Source organism: Gobio gobio (assembly GCF_949357685.1).
Source record: "Gobio gobio genome assembly, chromosome: 25".
In the NCBI taxonomy this organism is placed as follows: domain Eukaryota; kingdom Metazoa; phylum Chordata; class Actinopteri; order Cypriniformes; family Gobionidae; genus Gobio; species Gobio gobio.
Genome location: NC_137121.1, coordinates 6,750,060 through 6,769,183, shown reverse-complemented (window position 1 = coordinate 6,769,183; position 19,124 = coordinate 6,750,060). Strand labels below are relative to the sequence as shown.

The 19,124-nt window shown below is 38.3% G+C and overlaps 1 protein-coding gene across 1 annotated transcript in view; it reads left to right on the top strand.

The window, feature by feature from the left end:
* The first annotated feature begins 185 nt into the window (after positions 1-185).
* ankrd26 (ankyrin repeat domain containing 26) overlaps positions 186-19,124 on the top strand; it is a 54,611-nt gene continuing 35,672 nt past the window's right edge. The window contains exons 1-16 of the mRNA XM_079810211.1: positions 186-544; positions 1,083-1,382; positions 4,891-5,005; positions 5,097-5,270; positions 5,572-5,678; positions 8,604-8,741; positions 9,964-10,121; positions 10,241-10,273; positions 11,848-11,884; positions 11,981-12,053; positions 12,157-12,214; positions 13,509-15,547; positions 15,799-15,931; positions 16,748-16,809; positions 17,301-17,400; positions 18,203-18,252. Of these exons, the coding sequence (XP_079666337.1) occupies positions 1,186-1,382; positions 4,891-5,005; positions 5,097-5,270; positions 5,572-5,678; positions 8,604-8,741; positions 9,964-10,121; positions 10,241-10,273; positions 11,848-11,884; positions 11,981-12,053; positions 12,157-12,214; positions 13,509-15,547; positions 15,799-15,931; positions 16,748-16,809; positions 17,301-17,400; positions 18,203-18,252 (3,474 nt within the window). The 5' untranslated portion in view covers positions 186-544; positions 1,083-1,185. The remainder of the gene's footprint in view (positions 545-1,082; positions 1,383-4,890; positions 5,006-5,096; positions 5,271-5,571; positions 5,679-8,603; positions 8,742-9,963; positions 10,122-10,240; positions 10,274-11,847; positions 11,885-11,980; positions 12,054-12,156; positions 12,215-13,508; positions 15,548-15,798; positions 15,932-16,747; positions 16,810-17,300; positions 17,401-18,202; positions 18,253-19,124) is intronic.

Below are 19,124 nucleotides of genomic sequence, written 5' to 3'. Positions count from 1 at the left end.
CTCGTGTGTGTGATTGAACAATACGACTGCCTGTCACGACAGCATTGGCCAATCACAATTAAGGAGGTTTAGGAAAGGGCGAGTTGTAATCCTATTGGAGGATACATGTGTCTGTCACTGATTCAAACCGTCCAATGCAGGAAGAGAACGCTGAAGTCCCGCCTCTTTGGTGACATTCCCGTTTTGGACATTCCGTGTAAAAACAGAGCAAAACATAACGAGTTCCGTGCTTTGATATTAACATCATTCATATTATTAAACATAAAGCTAGATGAGTTTGACCGATTCAAAATGCATTTATAGCACTCCTCCACATTTCCCAACCGTCCTTACGCAGTACACAAATGTATAATGGTTAAATACGTTCTTCACACTGTTACCATGGTAACAGAAGCAGCTAGCTTGCTAGCATCGTAAACGGCTCATCGTTTGAGCAGACCCGATGTGTCTTACTCGATAGCAAACATCATTTTAAACACTTTTTAATATTGTTTTTCGTTTAAAATATACACGACAGACGCCCTACAATGAAACGACAATGAAGGTGAGTTTGTAAGCTCGCCAGGTTGTTAACTTAGCTTGCCTGTAATTGCAGATTAACATGTTGAGGTGATTATAAGATTTTCTAAACACGTATACATGTATAACGTTTCTATCTAAACAACATTGTTTTGTATGTTATATATGTCACATTTGCTTTTTTTAATACGATACTTTATAATGTGAACTAGTTTATAGCTTATTTAAAATAAAACCAATGATGGTACCATGGTAATACCATGTTTTTATTAAGTATATTGTAGTACCTTGCTAGCACCATGCTATATGAATACCACAAGAGACCATATTACCATCTGACATATCACTTTTTGTAAGAGAGGTGTGGGTTTTGTATGATAAACTTTAAATAATACAGTCTATTTGAATGAGTATATATATATATATATATATATATATATATATATATATATATATATATATATATATATATATATATATATATATATATATTAGTCTAATATATAAAAGTGCACACGACAGGTGCCTCTGTCTTTATTAAATAACTCTAATCCTCTTTGCAGGGTTTATTTTTAGAGGATGGGCGAGACACGCAAGGTGATCAGTGCCTGAACATCAGGTAAATGACAGTCACAATCCGCTGATGGAGATGTGCCGTCACACACCATGAAGAAAATATTCAACTTCAAGAAGAAGAAGGGCTCCCCGAGCCCCTCTGAGACGGCGAGCGTGCTTTCGGCCAGCTATGACGTCAAGGAGAAAGACCTGGGGAAGGTCCACAAGGCTGCGTTCAGCGGAGATGTGGCCAAACTCCGACAGCTGGCCAAAAAGAATGATTTGAACCAGCTGGATAAGGAAAACAGGTAATACTGGAGCTATTATGTTAGTGGTCAAAGCAAAACGCATGATAGAAAATGCAGAATCGTACCGAATCAATTGGAAGATTCTTGAGCTTGTCAGATAATTAAAGGGGTAGTTCACCCATTTCTGTCATTAATTCCTCATCCTCATGTCGTTCCAAACCCGTAAGACTTTCGTTCATCTTCTGAACACAAATAAAGATGTTTTTAATGAAATCTGAGAGTTTTCTGTCCCTCCATTGACAGAACTACCACTTTCAAGCCTCAGAAAGGTAGTAAAGACATCATAATCCATGTGGCTCCAGTGGTTTAACCTCAGTTTTATGAAGGAACACCAGTACTTTGTTTGTGCAAAAAAACATAATTTACCGCTTTATGTGTGTAATATGCGTATTTTAAATGGTGGCTCTCAAGGTAGCATTTGCTGTTGCATAATGATCTTTGCTGTCCCAGCAGCTTAAATCCCAAAACTCGCTCGTACTTCACCTCGTTCATTCAAAAGAGACATTCTTGCTAGTACAAAGTTTGATGTCTGTAAGATCTGTACGTCTCTTCTGCTCACCAAAGCTGCATTTATTTGACTAAAATAAACAGTGATAATGTGAAATATTATTACAATTTAAATAAGTGATTTCTGTTTGAGGATGTGTTAAAATTAGTGCTGTCTAATTGATCAATCGCATCCAAAATAAAAATTTACATAATATATATGTGTATATATACTGTGTATAATTATTATGTATATTTGAATACACATATTATTTATATATATATATATATATATATATATATATATATATATATATATATATATATATATATATATATATATATATATATATATATATATATACATATACATATACATATACATATACATATACATGGCATGCATGTGTGTGTGTGTATTTATATATAGGCCTACATAATAATTATACACAGTACACACATATTATGTAAACACAAACTTAAATTGGATGCGATTAATCGTTTGACAGCTCTAATATATATATATATATATGTGTGTGTGTGTGTGTGTGTGTGTGTGTGTGTGTGTATATATATGTATATATGTGTATGTAGGTGTATATATAAAACAAACTTTTATTCATGTTAGAAGTGTGTGTATATATATATATATATATAAAACACAAACTTTTATTCATGTTATGTGTGTGTGTGTGTGTGTGTGTGTGTGTGTGTGTGTGTGTGTATGTATGTATGTAGGTGTATATATAAAAAACAAACTTTTATTCATGTTATGTGTGTGTGTGTGTGTGTGTGTATGTATGTATGTAGGTGTATATAAAAAACACAAACTTTTATTCATGTTAGATGTGTGTATGTGTGTGTGTGTGTGTATATATATACAGGGCTCCAGAGTGCGACTAAATGGTCGCATTTTGCGACTAAAATTTGAGAGTGTGCTACTGAATTTTACATCCAGTCGCACATGTGCGACCAGTAAATTTGCCTGCTGTCGGTACTGGATAAATTAAGAAAATACACTTACTAATTATAATTGATAGACGTTATGTCTGGCAAATTATATCTTTGCCAGCCGTTTCTATATGAGATAATATTAAATCATTTGTCCGTGATGCATTTTTGCCATTCGCAATCCAGAAGAGAGAGAGAGAGAGAGAGAGAGAGAGAGAGAGAGAGAGAGAGAGAGAGAGAGAGCGAGCTCTCTCACGTGGAGCTGCAGCGAACACAACACCACAGTTAGCTTAATGAGTGAGGATGGCCAAGAGAACTACACAGAAGTTTAGTCTGCTTAAACTTTAGGGATGTGCTGTGATATTAATCTAATTTTATTTTCGATTTTGGCTTCCAAGAATTATAAAAAGATGATATGAGGTAAAATTATTCCTATAGCCGTGTTCGTCGAGCTCATCCTTCCCTTCACAGCTGCGCTGTCATTTCTCCCTAAACCTAAACTAAACTTCAGATTCAGTGTTTGTTGTAAACTGCAGTCTCTACTGTTGCTAAACTGCGGGATGTGTGTGATAATAAAGAGCTATTAAATGCACAATAATCCGCGCATGAGACGCTGTTTCCAACTTCAAGGCGGCTTATGTGTGTGTGCTGCGAAATGGACCGATTACACTTTATATTTTAGGCTTCGTGTGCGCGTCTAAACCATCAAATAAACAACAAATAGCCGGTGTCAAATTGACCGGATTGGAGAGTAGTTATTTTAACAGTTTATATCTTAAATGGGCGTAAATAGTTTGGAGAAATAGGAGAATATGATATTATTAGTTCTACATTCGATCGGTCTTAAAGGGGCAGCGTCTAATAAACATGCTGACGATTGAGCCATTAATTCGAATCGAACAAAAGGCAAATAGAAAATATTCACATCTCTTGTATTAATAACTTTAGCTTTTATAAGCATTAATCTATCAATTTATACAGTGAAAACTATGCAGTGTTATTTTACATTTCATTACTTTATTAGATTTCTTTGTAGGTTTGTTCTTTACTGTAATATTAATGTTAGCAGACCTTCCGAATGCCTGCACACTGGTCCATTTACAAATAGATGTTTTATATTTTTGTTCAAACTTTGCGGTTTCTTTTGCTATATATATTTTACTTTTCAGATTATAAAGCCATGTTAATTATGTTTTTGTTTTTTTTTTATAAAAAAAAAAAAAGTATAATAAAAAGAACCGGTAAGAATACTGTTAAAGTACCGGATCGATAAGCAGTATGGGTAAGAGTAGTAATACCATTAAAACCTTAACGATACCGATCCCTATTAGTAATACAGTGGAAATTAGTAGATTTGTTTAGCATGTTGATTTATGGTGTGCGCCCCTAAAATTTTCAGTTGGGGGCCACTGTGCTCCAAGTGAAAAAAGTTAGTCTGGAGCCCTGATATATATATATATTAGGGCTGTCAAAAGATTAATTGCGATTAATCGCATCCAAAATAAAGGTTTGTGTTTACATAATATATGTGTGTGTACTCTGTTAATTATTATTTATATATAAATACACACACAAGCATGTATATATTTAAGAAAAAAACATTATTATTATATATAAAACATTTATATATATATTATAGATTATATAAATGTATATACAGTATATACATGCAAATATTTCTTAAATATATACATGAATGTGTGTGTGTATTTATATATAAATAATAATTAACAGAGTACACACACATATATTATGTAAACAAACTTTTATTTTGGATGCGATTAATCGCGATTAATCTTTTGACAGCCCTTTTATTTATATTTATATATATAAAACACAAACTTTTGTTCATGTTAGATCAGATGCGATTAATTGCAAAAAAATAAAAAAATAAATATTTAAATAAAATATTATCAGTAACTAAAAACCAAAAAAAAAATTTTTTTTCTCTTTTAGTGCATTTATTTGCAATGGAAATGTTTTGTAACATGATCAATTCTTGTCACTTTAGGTCAATTTCATGCATCCTTGCTGAATAAAAGTTCATTTCTTTCAAAAAATTTGTCCACAGAACTGCACTGCACATCGCTTGCTCCTGCGGACACACAGATGCCGTTCAGTTTTTGGTGGAGAGCAAAGTGAAGCTAAACTTATGTGACAATCAGAATCGCTCCGCCTTGATGAAGGTACACTCAGTTTGTTCTTGTAATGATATGAAAATAAATAAATGCTGATGGCTATGTCTTTGTGCTCATGCATGTGTCTTTTGGCTTGTAGGCGGTTCAGTGTGAGCAAGACCGCTCTGTGTCTTTGCTCCTGGAACATGAGGCTGACCCCAATCTGGTGGACATCAATGGAAACACGGCACTGCACCTGGCCGCCCGCATCCCCTCCCTACCTGTGGCTCTGCAGCTCCTGGAGCACTCAGCCAACATCAATGCACAGAACAAGGTGAACCTTTATCAGTCGACTCCTGTATTAACCACACACAACAGGTGTCTGACACACAAAGGTGAAGAGTGTCATTTATGCAGCACCAGGTTGCAGAAATACTAACTTGCTACTTAGTGTGTACTGCATAGTATACACTATAAATGCCTACTCACAACAGTGGTTGAGAAAGAAGTTAACATCCCAGAGTGTTCAAACAACTTATGGCAGGATGCACCAAAAATGATTGTTTTGCACACTGAAAGGTAGGATAGTTCATGCAATCCACTCTTCAGATGTTTTGTTGTGGTTTGATTGACAGGATGGCAACACTCCACTGATCCTGGCTGTGATGGAAAATCACGCAGACATGACAGAGCTTTTACTGAAAGAGGGAGCAGATGTTAATGTCAAGAACCAGGAGCAACGGTAAGAAAGATGCCCTTTTTTGGGCTCTACTAAAATAGGTTTTCATACTTAAATGTTCAAAAAACACAGTTTTTTTCCCCCACATTTGACATTGTTGCAGCACCTCTCCTCCCAGTCTGTCAGGAACACTCTGTTTAGTTCCTGTATCTATGAAGCCCCTCCTTCTGAAAAGCACAGTGTGCTCTGATTGGTCGGCTGGACCAGTGTGTTGAGATTGGTCAACCGTTTTGAGCGTGTTTGGGAAATGCCCCTTACCATAACCGCGAGTTTCAACACACTTATCACACCAGACGCAAATGAAGCGAATAAATCACGCTATTCGCGCGAAGTTGGACTCTTGAACATTTTGAGTTTACTCGCTTCATTCGCTCGTGAAATTCGCTTAATTCGTGTGTGACATTCGCTTCACAACAGACGCGAATTCGCGTCATGGGAGGGGCTTCTGGCAGCCGGCTCGTCTCGTTGCGAAATGGCTGACATGGATTGTTTTAAAATATTTGCCTTCTTTAGCTAGCTTGTAGTCTCAATAGGCCTATGTATAGCTCAAATTGAGGAAAGAGCGTTTTTACAACTTACCAGACTGTCCGACGTCCTCACTCCCTTTCTTCCAAGCAAGATCCTTTTTATTCCTGTTTCTATAAAGTATGAAGATGTATTGTACAGCTCCGGGTATCCACATATGATTTTATCCTCATTGTTTTCACTACTAGAGCAAGCTCCTGATTGGTTAACACGGTGCGAATATCCGCCAAAGTTCCGATTTTTTTAAAGCTACACTGTGTAACTTTTTTAGTTTATTCTTAGCTAAATACACTTAGTTCTTTCAAAAATATATGTGCTCATTAATGTATATTTACTTCTTTCAAGTAATAAAGTATTCTCGTAAGTTTATAATATGCCATTGAAAATACATACGGGTGAGGGGTTTGAATGCGGGTCGCCATGTTGCCCCTCCATCTTGAAAGTACATTAGCCAAAGAGGGACATACCCGTGAATTCAAGCTTCGCCTTTCGCGTTTTAACACTCGATGGCACCGTGTCGAATGTGGACGAGGTCGAACTGGAAGCCGTGTTAATCTTGGACTAAATCGGCCACCGTAGGAGTTAAAACGAAATCTGAATTGAGAGGAAGAGAAACTAATATTCACTGGATGGTCATATACCTTTTCACCACTAGATGGGGGAAAATATCACACAGTGTAGCTTTAAATTGCGCATTTTGCATTCCGCAGAATGTCTATTTGCGTCTTTGCATTGACTGAACATGTAAATCACTTGCGCGAAACGCTTAATTTGTGCCTGGTGTGAACGCACCATACTAACTAACTCAACCAAGCCCCGCCCCTTTATTTTGCAAATGCCTTGGGTGGTAATTATATAAATGGGTCATGAACCTATTTTTATAATGTTTCCTGGGGTGCACTTATAAAGTTAGTAAGATTTTTACATCAGAAATTGTCATAATTTAGAAATAAAAGGCATTTTTCCTACCCTGATTTTAGCCTCTGATTTGAAAGCTCTGTTTGAAGGGGTGTGTCTATTTGATTGACAGCTCTAACGATTGCAAAGGGAGCGTTCTTTGATCGCTTTCTATATATTATTTAATCATAGTTTAAATAACAGATTATTTTTATCCTACTAAGAGAAACAATGTGAAGTCAAGCGTATAGTCACTGGTTTGATTTACTGACACACAGACAAAGAACATCTGACGGTACATGAATTATATCAGAAATCACTGGTCTCAGATCAGACATTAGAATTAACATGGTTACTTAAGCCGCGTTTCCACCGCAGGAACATTCCCCAGGAACTAGGGACTTTGTGGTGGTACTCGGTGTGTTTCTACCGCAGGAACCAGGGTCTAAATGAAGTTCCAGGTAAATATTTCCCCCTCCGAAAGTCCCTGCTTGTTAGGTAGTACTTTTTCAAAGTTCAGGAACTTTCGGGGTGGGACTTGGGCGCTGAACATGCTGATTGGTTGAGCTCACAGCGCAGCATTTTATTTAAACTGGCATTTTTAAAAGTGTTTTGTGAGGATCGTTCTGCGTGCAGTAAATATCAGTCTTGCTCTTTCTGTCTGATGGCGCGCGTTTGTCTCAGCCATCTCACGGTCAATTTCCGTAATGGCTGATAATAACATACGTTGTCTCATTTTAAATCTAGCTTTACAAGCTTTCAGAATACGCTTTAGTATCAGTGCTCGTCTCTTTTCTGCAGTTTTGTTAATTACCAGTTTTAGTAAACCAATACATAACTGGCAAAAGCAGCGCTGCTTGAATCTCAGTCGCGCGCAGTCCCGCATCTCTGGACTAATTTGCCTAATCTTCACAGTACTTTAGACCGCAGTGGAAATGCAGACAGTAGCAGGTCCGGGGGAAAAAAGTTCCTGTTAAAAAAGTTCCTGGTACAAATTGTTCCGGGTAATTTCGGTGGAAACAGGGCTTTACATGTTGTGGCATGACTGTCGAGTCCATAAAGTCTGTTGGCAAAGCCAGCGCCTGATTTACCAAAGAATCCACAGTGAAATGTACCAAATACAAATTAATAATGCTCAACTGAGAAATTCACATTGATAGTAAATAAGCTCATTCCTAGCATTATGATCCTTTGGAAGGTAATGTTATTTTTAGTCCAGTGATCCTGTATCGCTCTTCTCTCCTCGTCATCTCACTAACACGCCAGTGGGCGGGGCCAAAGTTGCAATGATGTTTCGGGGAGTTCAGAAATGAGAAATAACTCCCTTTTGGAGGGACTTTGTAATTTTGCAGACCCTTTTCATGCTCAAACAGTAACATTACACACCAATGTATAATAGGTTCTCTTTATTAAAGTGTAAAGTGTATTTCACTTAATGTAAATGTTTTTAGTATTTTTAGTTTAACCATAACAAAACTGATTCACATTCTGTCTGCCATTGTTAAGGTGTGCATTGATGATAGTGGCGTGCAATGGACAAATCAGCATGGTGCGTTTGCTCCTGCAGTATGATGCCGACATCATGGTGAAAGATGAGAAGGGATGGTCTTCTGATGATTATGCCGTCATGAATGGACACCACGCGTAAGGGCTTTCTCACCATTAGACGTTAAATACAAAGCTTGTTTGTATGTTGTTTTAACAATGAATGTTTGTGATTTGTGTTATCTAATTTTGATGCATTGTAAAGATCCATTGTACAAATCAGCAGTGAAGGGGTGAATCTCTAAAACATCAAGAGCGCAAAACAGACAAAAACACTCACACACACACACACTTATACACACAAAAACACACACACACACACACACACACACACACACACACACACACACACACACACACACACACACACACACACACACACACAAATGAACGCGTGCCATTCCAAAAGCTAAATGTGTTTTTGTGTGTGTGAGTTTTTTTGTCTGTTTTGCACTCTTGATGTTTTAGAGATTCACCCCTTCACTGTTGAGTCCTTTTATTCTGCATCCTGCCTGATTTGTAGATTGTATGCACAAAAAAACTCAGTATTTTCATATTTTTGCCAATTTCCCATTCGTTTCCTATGGGGGTCATTTTTGACCCGAAGGCCCTGAGTGTGACAATTTTTTTTTTACGACCACTTAGACTTTTCAAATCCTGTCCCCAATTGTTTGGGGTGGTCATATACCAAGTACCAATAAAGTCACCAAGTTTCGGACCATTCCGATGAAGCTACGATTTAATTCTTTTTTTTTTATAAAACACAAGATCCACTATAGTGGTAAAAATGTGCTATTGCGTGATAAAAATGCTCAATGTGTCCACCAGATGGCACCGATCTAATTAAAAAAATTGCTTTCATGTGGCCTAGGCTTGACTCTAAAATGAAATACAGCTTTAATAAAATAAAATAAAAAATATATATATATATATATATATATATATATATATATATATATATATATATATATATATATATATATATATATATATATATATATATATATATAAATGTTTTATTATATTCAATGGGAAAAAAATTGGTCATAATTTTTGCATAAATATTAATTATAAATCATAAAATTATCTCAAAACACCAAAAAAGAAAATAAAAAATATTATTGAACAAAAATATATTTCATTGATTTTACTCAAATCTTTTTTTATCTTAATCCCGCCCTCCGGTCATTTTTGACTCGAAGGTCCTGAGTGTGACCCATAAATGAAGAACCCCTGAGGGTTAATATAACGGAAATACAATGCAGACATAGACAGCTTTGTTTGAAGCTGCTAGGAGCTCATATCCATCGTTCTGTTCCAGATGTTCACATCTGATCATTGAGCATGGGACGAAGAGAAGATCCCTTCAGTCACCTTCCCATTTTACCGCCAGCAAAAAGAAACAGACGTCCGTGCTCGGCAGCCCAGGCGGTATTGTGGCTGGTTTGCCTTTGGGAGGGCCAGCTCTGGATAAAGATGGTGAGGCCATTTGCAAAGTGGTTTCCAGTTTCGTAAATATGTACTTCAGTATTCCTGCAGTGTTGAGTATGGTGTTTTGATTTGGTTCTGTTTTCCCACTCCACACTCATCTGTGGTAGCAGCAGGAAGCAGCTCTGCAGTAGCAGGGAAAGGTATTGCCAATTGATGTTCTGTAGATCAGACACATCATTCTTTACCATCTCAGAGTTTAAGACACAATATTAGAGTCGCATGAGTCCATTCAGTGTTGCTGAATGAATGGTAAACCATGGTGTGTCACGTCATAGGAGCTGTCCTTTGTGTGTTGGACACTTGCATACTAGGTTAAAGACCTGTTTGCACCAAGATCGAAATAAAAAAAAAAAAATCCAGTCATTTGTGCTCTTCAGTGTACAATAAAGACCATTTGACAACAACAGATTTCTAGGTGTAGTATAAATATATAAAATAAATTTCCACTTTATCAGCAATCACTTTTCATGGCACTTATTTTTCTCTGCATCTATATAGAATATATAATAGATTCTAGATACGTGACCTGAAAGCTTATTGGTCTTAACCTATTGGTTTTATTGAAGTTTTTGCTAAATAAAGGGGGGAAATAGACAAAAACATACGTTATTGGTGTGAATAGGTCCGTAGGAATGCTTGGTTTCACCACAAATGAATACTCTCTATAATTGACCTATCGGTAAGCCCCGCCCCCCTTAGTTACTGTTGCTAACTCGGACAAACAAACGGAGTTGCTCTATCTTACAATGACAGCTGTCAGTGTGAAAACCTTATCCCGAGATGTTTTTGGACACAGAATGTAACGTATATCCCGTCCGAATGATGGCCAAACTTTACTGATGGTTTATCAAGTTTATTGTGTCCTTTTTCACTCCAAAAAATCAAAAAAAGAGCTGAACAAACAAAGCATTAGAATAAGTGCGCATTCACGTCTCATTCACAAACTAACGTTAGCTCTCTCTTTTGCATTACCATTAACATACACAGCAAATTACACTAAAACGCTCATACAACTAACAGTAAATAAACATATACACAGACCGTATGCCTTTTCGAGGGTGCAGTTAATAACTGGTAAACTTTGTATCTGCAAAACTCCAATAAACTGCGTGTGAGCTCTTCCTTTCACTACCCGTAGACTATAATACCCATCAAAATAGGAGTCCTCCTTAGTAAGACAGATAATGTAGACCTTAAACATATCTAAAATTAAATTAATTTACATATAACCAGTTTAATATGGAGAGGCACTGAAATGTAGACCTTCGTGTTTTTGACCTACAGTGTACATGACGTGAGAACAGTTAGTTATTTCGGTTTGTATGTTAGCAGGGACTTTAATCGTAACTTAATGAGACTATGACAAACAGAAAATCCTCTCAGGATCCCTGGAGTCAGTGTTACAGTACCTCAGGCACGGCATTTTAGCATTTTTGTAGCATAAACACCATCAAATTGATGAGAGCTTCGGATTTTCCAATGCATCTCTATGGCGCTGACACCTAAAGATGTCAGAGTTCCGGTCCCAGCGCAACTGATACTCAACTGCTATTGGCTCATCTGCGTTTGAGGGGAGGGGCTTACCGATAGGTCAATTGTGAATTGATCTTTAGCTGTATTGGATGAAAATGTTCATACTAGCGATGGATTATTTAATGGCTAGGGTCTATTTTGTCCTAAGTGCAGGTAATCTCTTTCATATGTCTCTCCTTAGATACAGAGGACAATTCCCACACAGACTCCATTAGCAGGTGAGATGTCATTGAAATATCAGGCAGGAATGGGTGATGACAGCAGCTACAAAAATTCAATAAGTTTATCAAGCACTAAAATGTGTTCATTTGCAGGGCATCAAAAAGTGGTGCTGCTGATTCCTGGCCTTCATCAGATGATGATGACGAGTTAGATTTAAGCCCAAAGGTATCTGTTGTGATGTGCATGAAAACAGTTCTAAATAACCAGTGATATTGATTGAAAATATTGTAATATTAGGTTAGGTAATATAACACTTTTTTGTTTACAGACACAAAAAGTGAACTTAAAGAAGCTCATAAGCACATCGAAAAGGGAGAAGATAGAAGGTAAGTTTTCATTCTAAATGTTTTTGTGAAGTCTAGCCCCTTCCCTGTAGCAAAGTCCCTTTAGGGCAACACAGACCGGTTGGCAGCCAACTTGGCAAGACTCCTTGGCAGCTTTTAAAAAAAATCTAAATAATAGGCACGCAAGTACTACTCTTATCCAGTTTGAATGCGGAGAGATTGAATTGGCTAAACTTGTTTCATCTTGTATCATACATTTTGCTGCTCAAACTCAACTTAGTCTGTTGGTCTGTTCACACTTGGCATGTTTGGCTGGATTAAAACAAACCCTGGTGCGATTTCTCTCACTAGTGCAGGTAAATTGAATAAGTGTGAACACTACCATCCGAACCAAACAAGCGGACCGAGACCGGTTCCAATGAAATATGAACACAACACAAACCAAGACTGGTTCTAATGAAATATGAACACAACACAAACCAAGACTGGTTCTAATGAAATATGAACACAACACGGACTGAGACCGGTGCCAGCATGCCTGTTTTTTTCTCATCACAGTCGCCCATCACAGTTCGGTAAAAAGGCATCAGAACTGCACCTCCTCGCAGCAGATCTTCACTTTTGTGTGTGAGACGGAGGGATTCCTGCCACTGTTTTGACTCTTTTACACATTTTGTAAGCTCTTCACGAGTTCTCAGCTGGTAAAAATACCATCATATGTAGCTACGCACATACAACGAGCACATTTAGCCACACACAACATTGTTTTGGAAGTTCGGTAAGTTCCGTCGTGAAATAAATATCGGGTTGTGAACATATCCCTATGCCTTTAGGTTCGGTATCTTTAGGTTTGGTGTTAAAATGCCAATGTGAACGCTAAGCAGACCGGGACTGATATACAAGTGTGAACACACCCTATTGTTCATGTTGCATTTTAGAGAAATAAGACTAGGTGATGTCTTTATCAAAAAGTAAAAGAAAAAGGTGTTATTTCCTATCCAGCAGCCACCATACTGAGCGTCGTGATATGCTCTCTCTGTCTGTAGTCATAGCAGATCGGGATGCAGACAAATCCTGGAGCGGGTCAGAGTCAGAACCGGACAGTGAGGATAAGGGTGTAAACCGCCCACCTCTGTCCAGACCACTCCCCTCCAGCAGCACATCCCTCCAACCCCCTGTAGCAACCCCACCCGCCTCTTTACCCCACCCACCCCAGATGAGCTCCACCCCCTTCAACAGCACCCATAAGGTAACCCTCACAGTGTCTCTGTGTGGTACATTGTCTAACTTTTTCCTTCTTTGTTTTCATTCAAACCATTCCACCCTGCTGTGTCAGGTGGGCAGAGCGAGTTAACAGAGCTGCCCTCTGGTAGTAAACTAGACTTGGAAGGCAATGAAAGTCCAGAGGACGAATCTGAAGAAGGTGAAGATGATGAAGGTGAGGATGACGATGATGATGGTGAAGAAGAAGAAGATGAGGAGGAGGAGGAGGAGGAGGAAGAAGAAGAAGACGAGGATGATGAGGATGATGACGACGAAGATGAGGATGATGATGATGAAGATGAAAATGAAGAAGAGGAAGATGAAGAAGAGGAAGCTGCTGTGGCTTTTGAGACAACAAACATTCCTGTGTTGCCTAAAACCATTGCTCTCGGTACAGAAGAACAAACGAATGAGGCTGATGAAAATGTAAACCAACCTGGACGAGACAGGATGGAGGACAGTGTCTCAGGGGACAATCCTTTGGAGGTAAGGACAGATCCAGAAGAAGAGGCACCAGAGAAAATGGACGTGAAAGAAACAATCCCTGAAAAGCTGCTTTTTGGAGGTCCAATTCCAAGGATTCTCGATTTTGAGGATGGTTGTCTTGTGTCTGCCGTCAGGGTCGAGGCAAGATTCTCAGACGAGGAGGACAATGAGGGGGCCAATGACTGTCCAAGTCCAACTTCTTTGCCAAGTATGGACATAGCATCACACAGAAATCCAATAGAGAGCAAGAATGAAAATCATAGTGATGATGATGATGATTGGGACGATGATGATGATCAAGATGAGGAGCTGTTGGTTACTAAGAAGGACAATTTAGAAGTGGAGGCCTCTCAAGGGACAACCCTTGTATGTGAAGATGCACAACTTCAAGATGAAACTGATGACATTCCACTGCAATCACCTGAAGGAATAGCTGATCTTGACACCAGAAGTCTGGATGTTCCTTCAGCATCACCCAAGTCAAAAGCCATAACTACTGCAGATGATGATGATGATTGGGATGATGTTGGGGAGGAGGAAGAAGCCCAAACGAAAAAGCCTCTGAACTTATTTCTGACCTTGCTGGGACAGAAGGAACCGGAGAGCCCCGAGGTATCTTGGGAGTCTGGCTCAGACAAAAGTGTTGGGACACCTGATGAAGATGAAGACGCCAAGGAGATGCCAAGTGCAGAAAAAGATCTAGAGGCTTTGGTTCAGGATGACACTACTTCAAAAAGGTCATTTTTAGAACCTATTGAACACCTTTCCCAGAGTCCTTTACCTGAAGAACACAGTGATGACAGTGAAGCTATACCAGTGTCCATGATTGTTGGTCAAAGCGATGAAGACCACAGTATAAGTCAAGAGGAAGACAGCCAAGTGAAGCAAATGCAATATGACTTTGCAAGTGGTTCAGTCAAATTTTCTGAAATAGATCAGATCTCTGATGTCTCCGACGATGAATCTATGGTGGAAGAAGATGATGAATGTATTAATGATGCAAGTCAACCACAGTCTCCAGATCCCTCCAGCATTAGCCCAAAACGTTCCACCACATCAAGTCCAGCGCAATTGGAAAAAACATTCCTGATGAGATCTCTCTCAGGTAGCCCAAATCCTTTAAAAGCAATGAGCCCAGTTCCAACCAGTCCAAAATCCCCAACGAACCCTAGTCCCAAGCACACGCCAAGTCCAAAGCAATCTGCCGGACCTAGCCATCAACATTCAGCTGCAACTAGTCCACAAAACTCAAGTTTCTCAAGCCGCTCACCAAGCCCCCAACACTGCAGTCCACCACCTTCAACATGTATCCCTTTTATATCGCAGGATTTGGATCAAAAGTCACAGGAAGCAGTTATGAATCCAGAATCTCAACGTTCAAGCCCTAGTTCTCATCTCGAGGATGACCTTTCGGTAGAGTTTGCAGATGAACATTTAACAGAAGTCATTGAACCAGAACCAGCTCCTCAAGAAGAAATCCCCTACACCGTCATAGATGAAGTTGATCTCACTTCTGATTCTGATGGAGAAGATGGTAAGGAGGAAGAACTTGAGAAGTTGCATGAGAAGAACTCTGATAACGAATCTGTAATGGAAGAAAGATGCTCAAAGCAAGGATCATTACAGGTACTCCGTAGACGATACCTGTAGCTTGTGGATAGGAGGTGGAGACTTGTGGTTTGTAGTTGTAGCTTCTAGATGTGATAGCTATGGGTAGGAGACGCTGAAGATCCAATCCTGACAAATCTTTCACTGCTCATCCCAATTGTTTTGTGTATTTTGTTCTTTTATGCATCTAATCTCATTGAATTTTTCTATTTTTTTGAGTGCCTTGAGTGAAAAATACTGTTGGCTTTCAACTCATCTTCTTCTAACAGGAAGAGGCTTCCACAGAGGATGAGGAAGATGAGGATGTAGAAGAAGAGGAGGATGAGAGGGAAGAACCGGAGGAAATGTGTGAAAAGTCTGTTTCTCAAAATGGTGGAACTAGTAACAAAGACAAGCAAAGAGGTACATTTTCATAGTTTATGGCTTGAAAGGTTTTTTACTTCAAGAATTTTGGCATTTATTTTGTGACCATATATGTGTAAAGTACTAGCCTGTCAAGCCAGACCCACATCAAGATGTTGGGTCTGGGAACTCACCATTGTCAGGGCTCAATCCGAGGGGCGGGATAAACGGCTGTCTTTCAAATTCCCTCTGCACGCAATAGGATAGCACTACAACCAACCAGAGCAATGAAGAAGGTGAAGTGGAGCTAGTTGATAGATTAAACTTTCGCCGTATCCGGTCGGCAAAACTCCGAACACATCTTCCTTTCTTAAGAATGACTTCAGTGCCGTTCTTTGTTCTTTTCTCAAAGACAAGCTTAACTCCAAGTCTTCAAGAGTCGCAGCCAAAGCCGATTTGAAAGACCGCTGTTCGCCAGCTTCTTTGTTTTACATTTACATTTACATTTATGCATTTGGCAGACGCTTTTATTCAAAGCGACTTACAGTGGCCTTATTACAGGGACAATCCCCCTGGAGCAACATGGAGTAAAGTGCCTTGCTCAAGGACACACTGGTGGTGACCGCTGGGATCGAACCAGCAACCTTCTGCATATCAGTTCCTGGTTTAACCCACTGGACCACCATCTCACGTTTTCAAGTAGCACGCGGAACCGCCGCAACTTTGCCGTCATTATGTTACGCCCGCCCACCGACTCTATACACAATGTGATTGGCCTGACCAGAGTTTGGTTTTTCCTAGACGAACGCTAGGGTGCGTCTAGATTTCTAGGCTAGTAAAGTACTAGATGTTGACAAGATGTGCATGTTTTTCCAGATTTTCTTTCAGAATTGGGGCTGGAAAAAGATGAAAATGACGACTCTCCCTGGGATTCAGAGGTCAGTCGCAAGGCATATTAAACAAAGCAAAGCTGGTGAAATTTCCTTACAGTAATGCATTTTATGCGTACAGAATTACACTCCCCTACTAGAAACCCCAACAGGTTTGTGATGGAACTGCAAGGTTTGTGGAATTTTGATATTAACGCTGATGTCAAACTAAATTAAATATAAACAAAAAGGATATGAGATTCTTAAATTAAATAAGTTAAATAAATTGTAGTCATTTTTAATGAATAATTATATTATTTAACAATTATATTTAATTAAAATGATTAAAATAATGTAATACAAAATACGTAAAAATTATATTTATTGAATAAATTGTAGTTTTATTTCATTACTAATTATGTAATTTAATAATATATTGAATCGATTAAATTATGAATTTAATTAATTTAAACAATACACACATCAATACACACCCCTGTCCTAAGGTCATCTGTGACTGCATTTCATTCTGGAATGTTCTCTCTTTTTTCCCTTAACAGTCTGGCTCTGAGAGCCCACGGAAAAAGCAGGCCAGTGGTCTGCAAACTCCTGCCAAATCACATAAATCCATGTCCAGTATCTGTGAGGAGAACACTGAAGGTATGTTTGGCATTGGCAGTGATTTCTTTAATTTTTTTTGCTCTATAAAAACATGATTGCATTTTAGAGTGTAATGCCATAATAGCTTTGTCTGTGTAGCCTTCTGCAACCATTTCATGCTTAAAAATATGCAGAGAGGATTGACATTTTCCATTGCTTCTGCTTAACAGATGTTTTTACATGCTATGCTAAATAATGTAAAGTGTAGGTTATTTGTAGATTTGCATTTCATAATCTCATTGAATTCTTTTGTAGACTTCTTCTTATACGTTCCCTCCTTCGTAAGAGGAGGGAGGGACGTTAATTTATTGAGAAGTATAGGCCAGCCAGGAGGCTGCAGGCCGATGGGTAGGCATTCTGATCTGCCTCATGATTTGCTGTTGTCCTGCTGGATTAATCATCCCCCATAATCCCCTGCAGTGTCTCCAGCCGTCACATTAACATCTTGTCCTCGGATCTTGATCTCTTGTCTTATGCGTCTGTTGTCATCTGTGCATTCATGGCATGTGATGATGAGACATGGCATGATGCTCAACTAATATTTGCTTATAGTGTGGAAGGTCCATTATTGTTGCTCATGTTTACAAGATGAGTTCGTTAAAATTAACATTGTAGCTAAATGGTGCAGAATTATTTCCTTTAAATGCCTGTGAACTCAAACCCCAGTTCACGGGCATCATGGGAGACCTTTATCGCTGCATGTGCATGCCTGCGCACTCGCCACACGGAGGCTTATCTTTGTCCATTCATATTTATGTTTTTAGGGGAGTTGATATTTTTGACTTTTTTTTTTGCCTTTCAGTTTTAAGAAATGATGAGGATGATGTTGAAGAGAAGGAAACTGAAATACCAGTAAGCATCATTTTATTTGTAAATTGTATTTATTAAACTTGATTTTTATTTCCTGAAGGAAGAACCAATGCAGTTTCTTTTGGTAAAATGCATTAATGATTAGAATGTGAAGGCTAAATATTGTCAAGTCAGTAGGGGATATTTAAAGTGTAATCATACTTTTTTTGTTTCGAAATATAGAATACAACACAACACACCTAAGACTGAAATTATCTACAAAACAAAGTTTGAATGGATTCTCTATGTTAAGTAGTTTCAGCTGAATCAATTGAAGAAAAATGGCAGGAATGCAAAGGATTTCAATGCTTTGCTGCAATTATAAAGATATTAATATTATAATTAGTGCTGTCAAAATTAGTTCGTTAACAATTAATTTTTCAGCTTAACACGCTTAAAATATTTAACACAGCATCCATTTTTTCTGTCATCCTTGGGCTAGCGTTACATTATATGATCACGCTCTTACTCATGCAAAAGCTTTTAAACCATTCAAGCACGACACACCTCCTCACACACACACACACACAATGCACAGGAAGACGCGTGCCAGTATCAAGCACACAGACAGCACGCCAGTATCGAGTTCTCTCTCACGCTTGAACGAACAATAACACAGAATTATGCCAAAATGCCCATTTTGTCGAGTATTCTCATAAGAGCAGTCTTGAATAAGTTAAATAATGGTAAATATGACATTTATGATAAAGATTGTTTTAAGTTAACTTAAATTAAGTTATTTTTTAAAGCCTAATAAATGTTGAAATTGATATAGCTTTCAATTACACTGTAATGTTGAATGTCTGTCATTTAATGTTTTAAAGAAAATCATATAGACATCAGTATTGGCATCAGTGATACTGGCCTTCATTCAT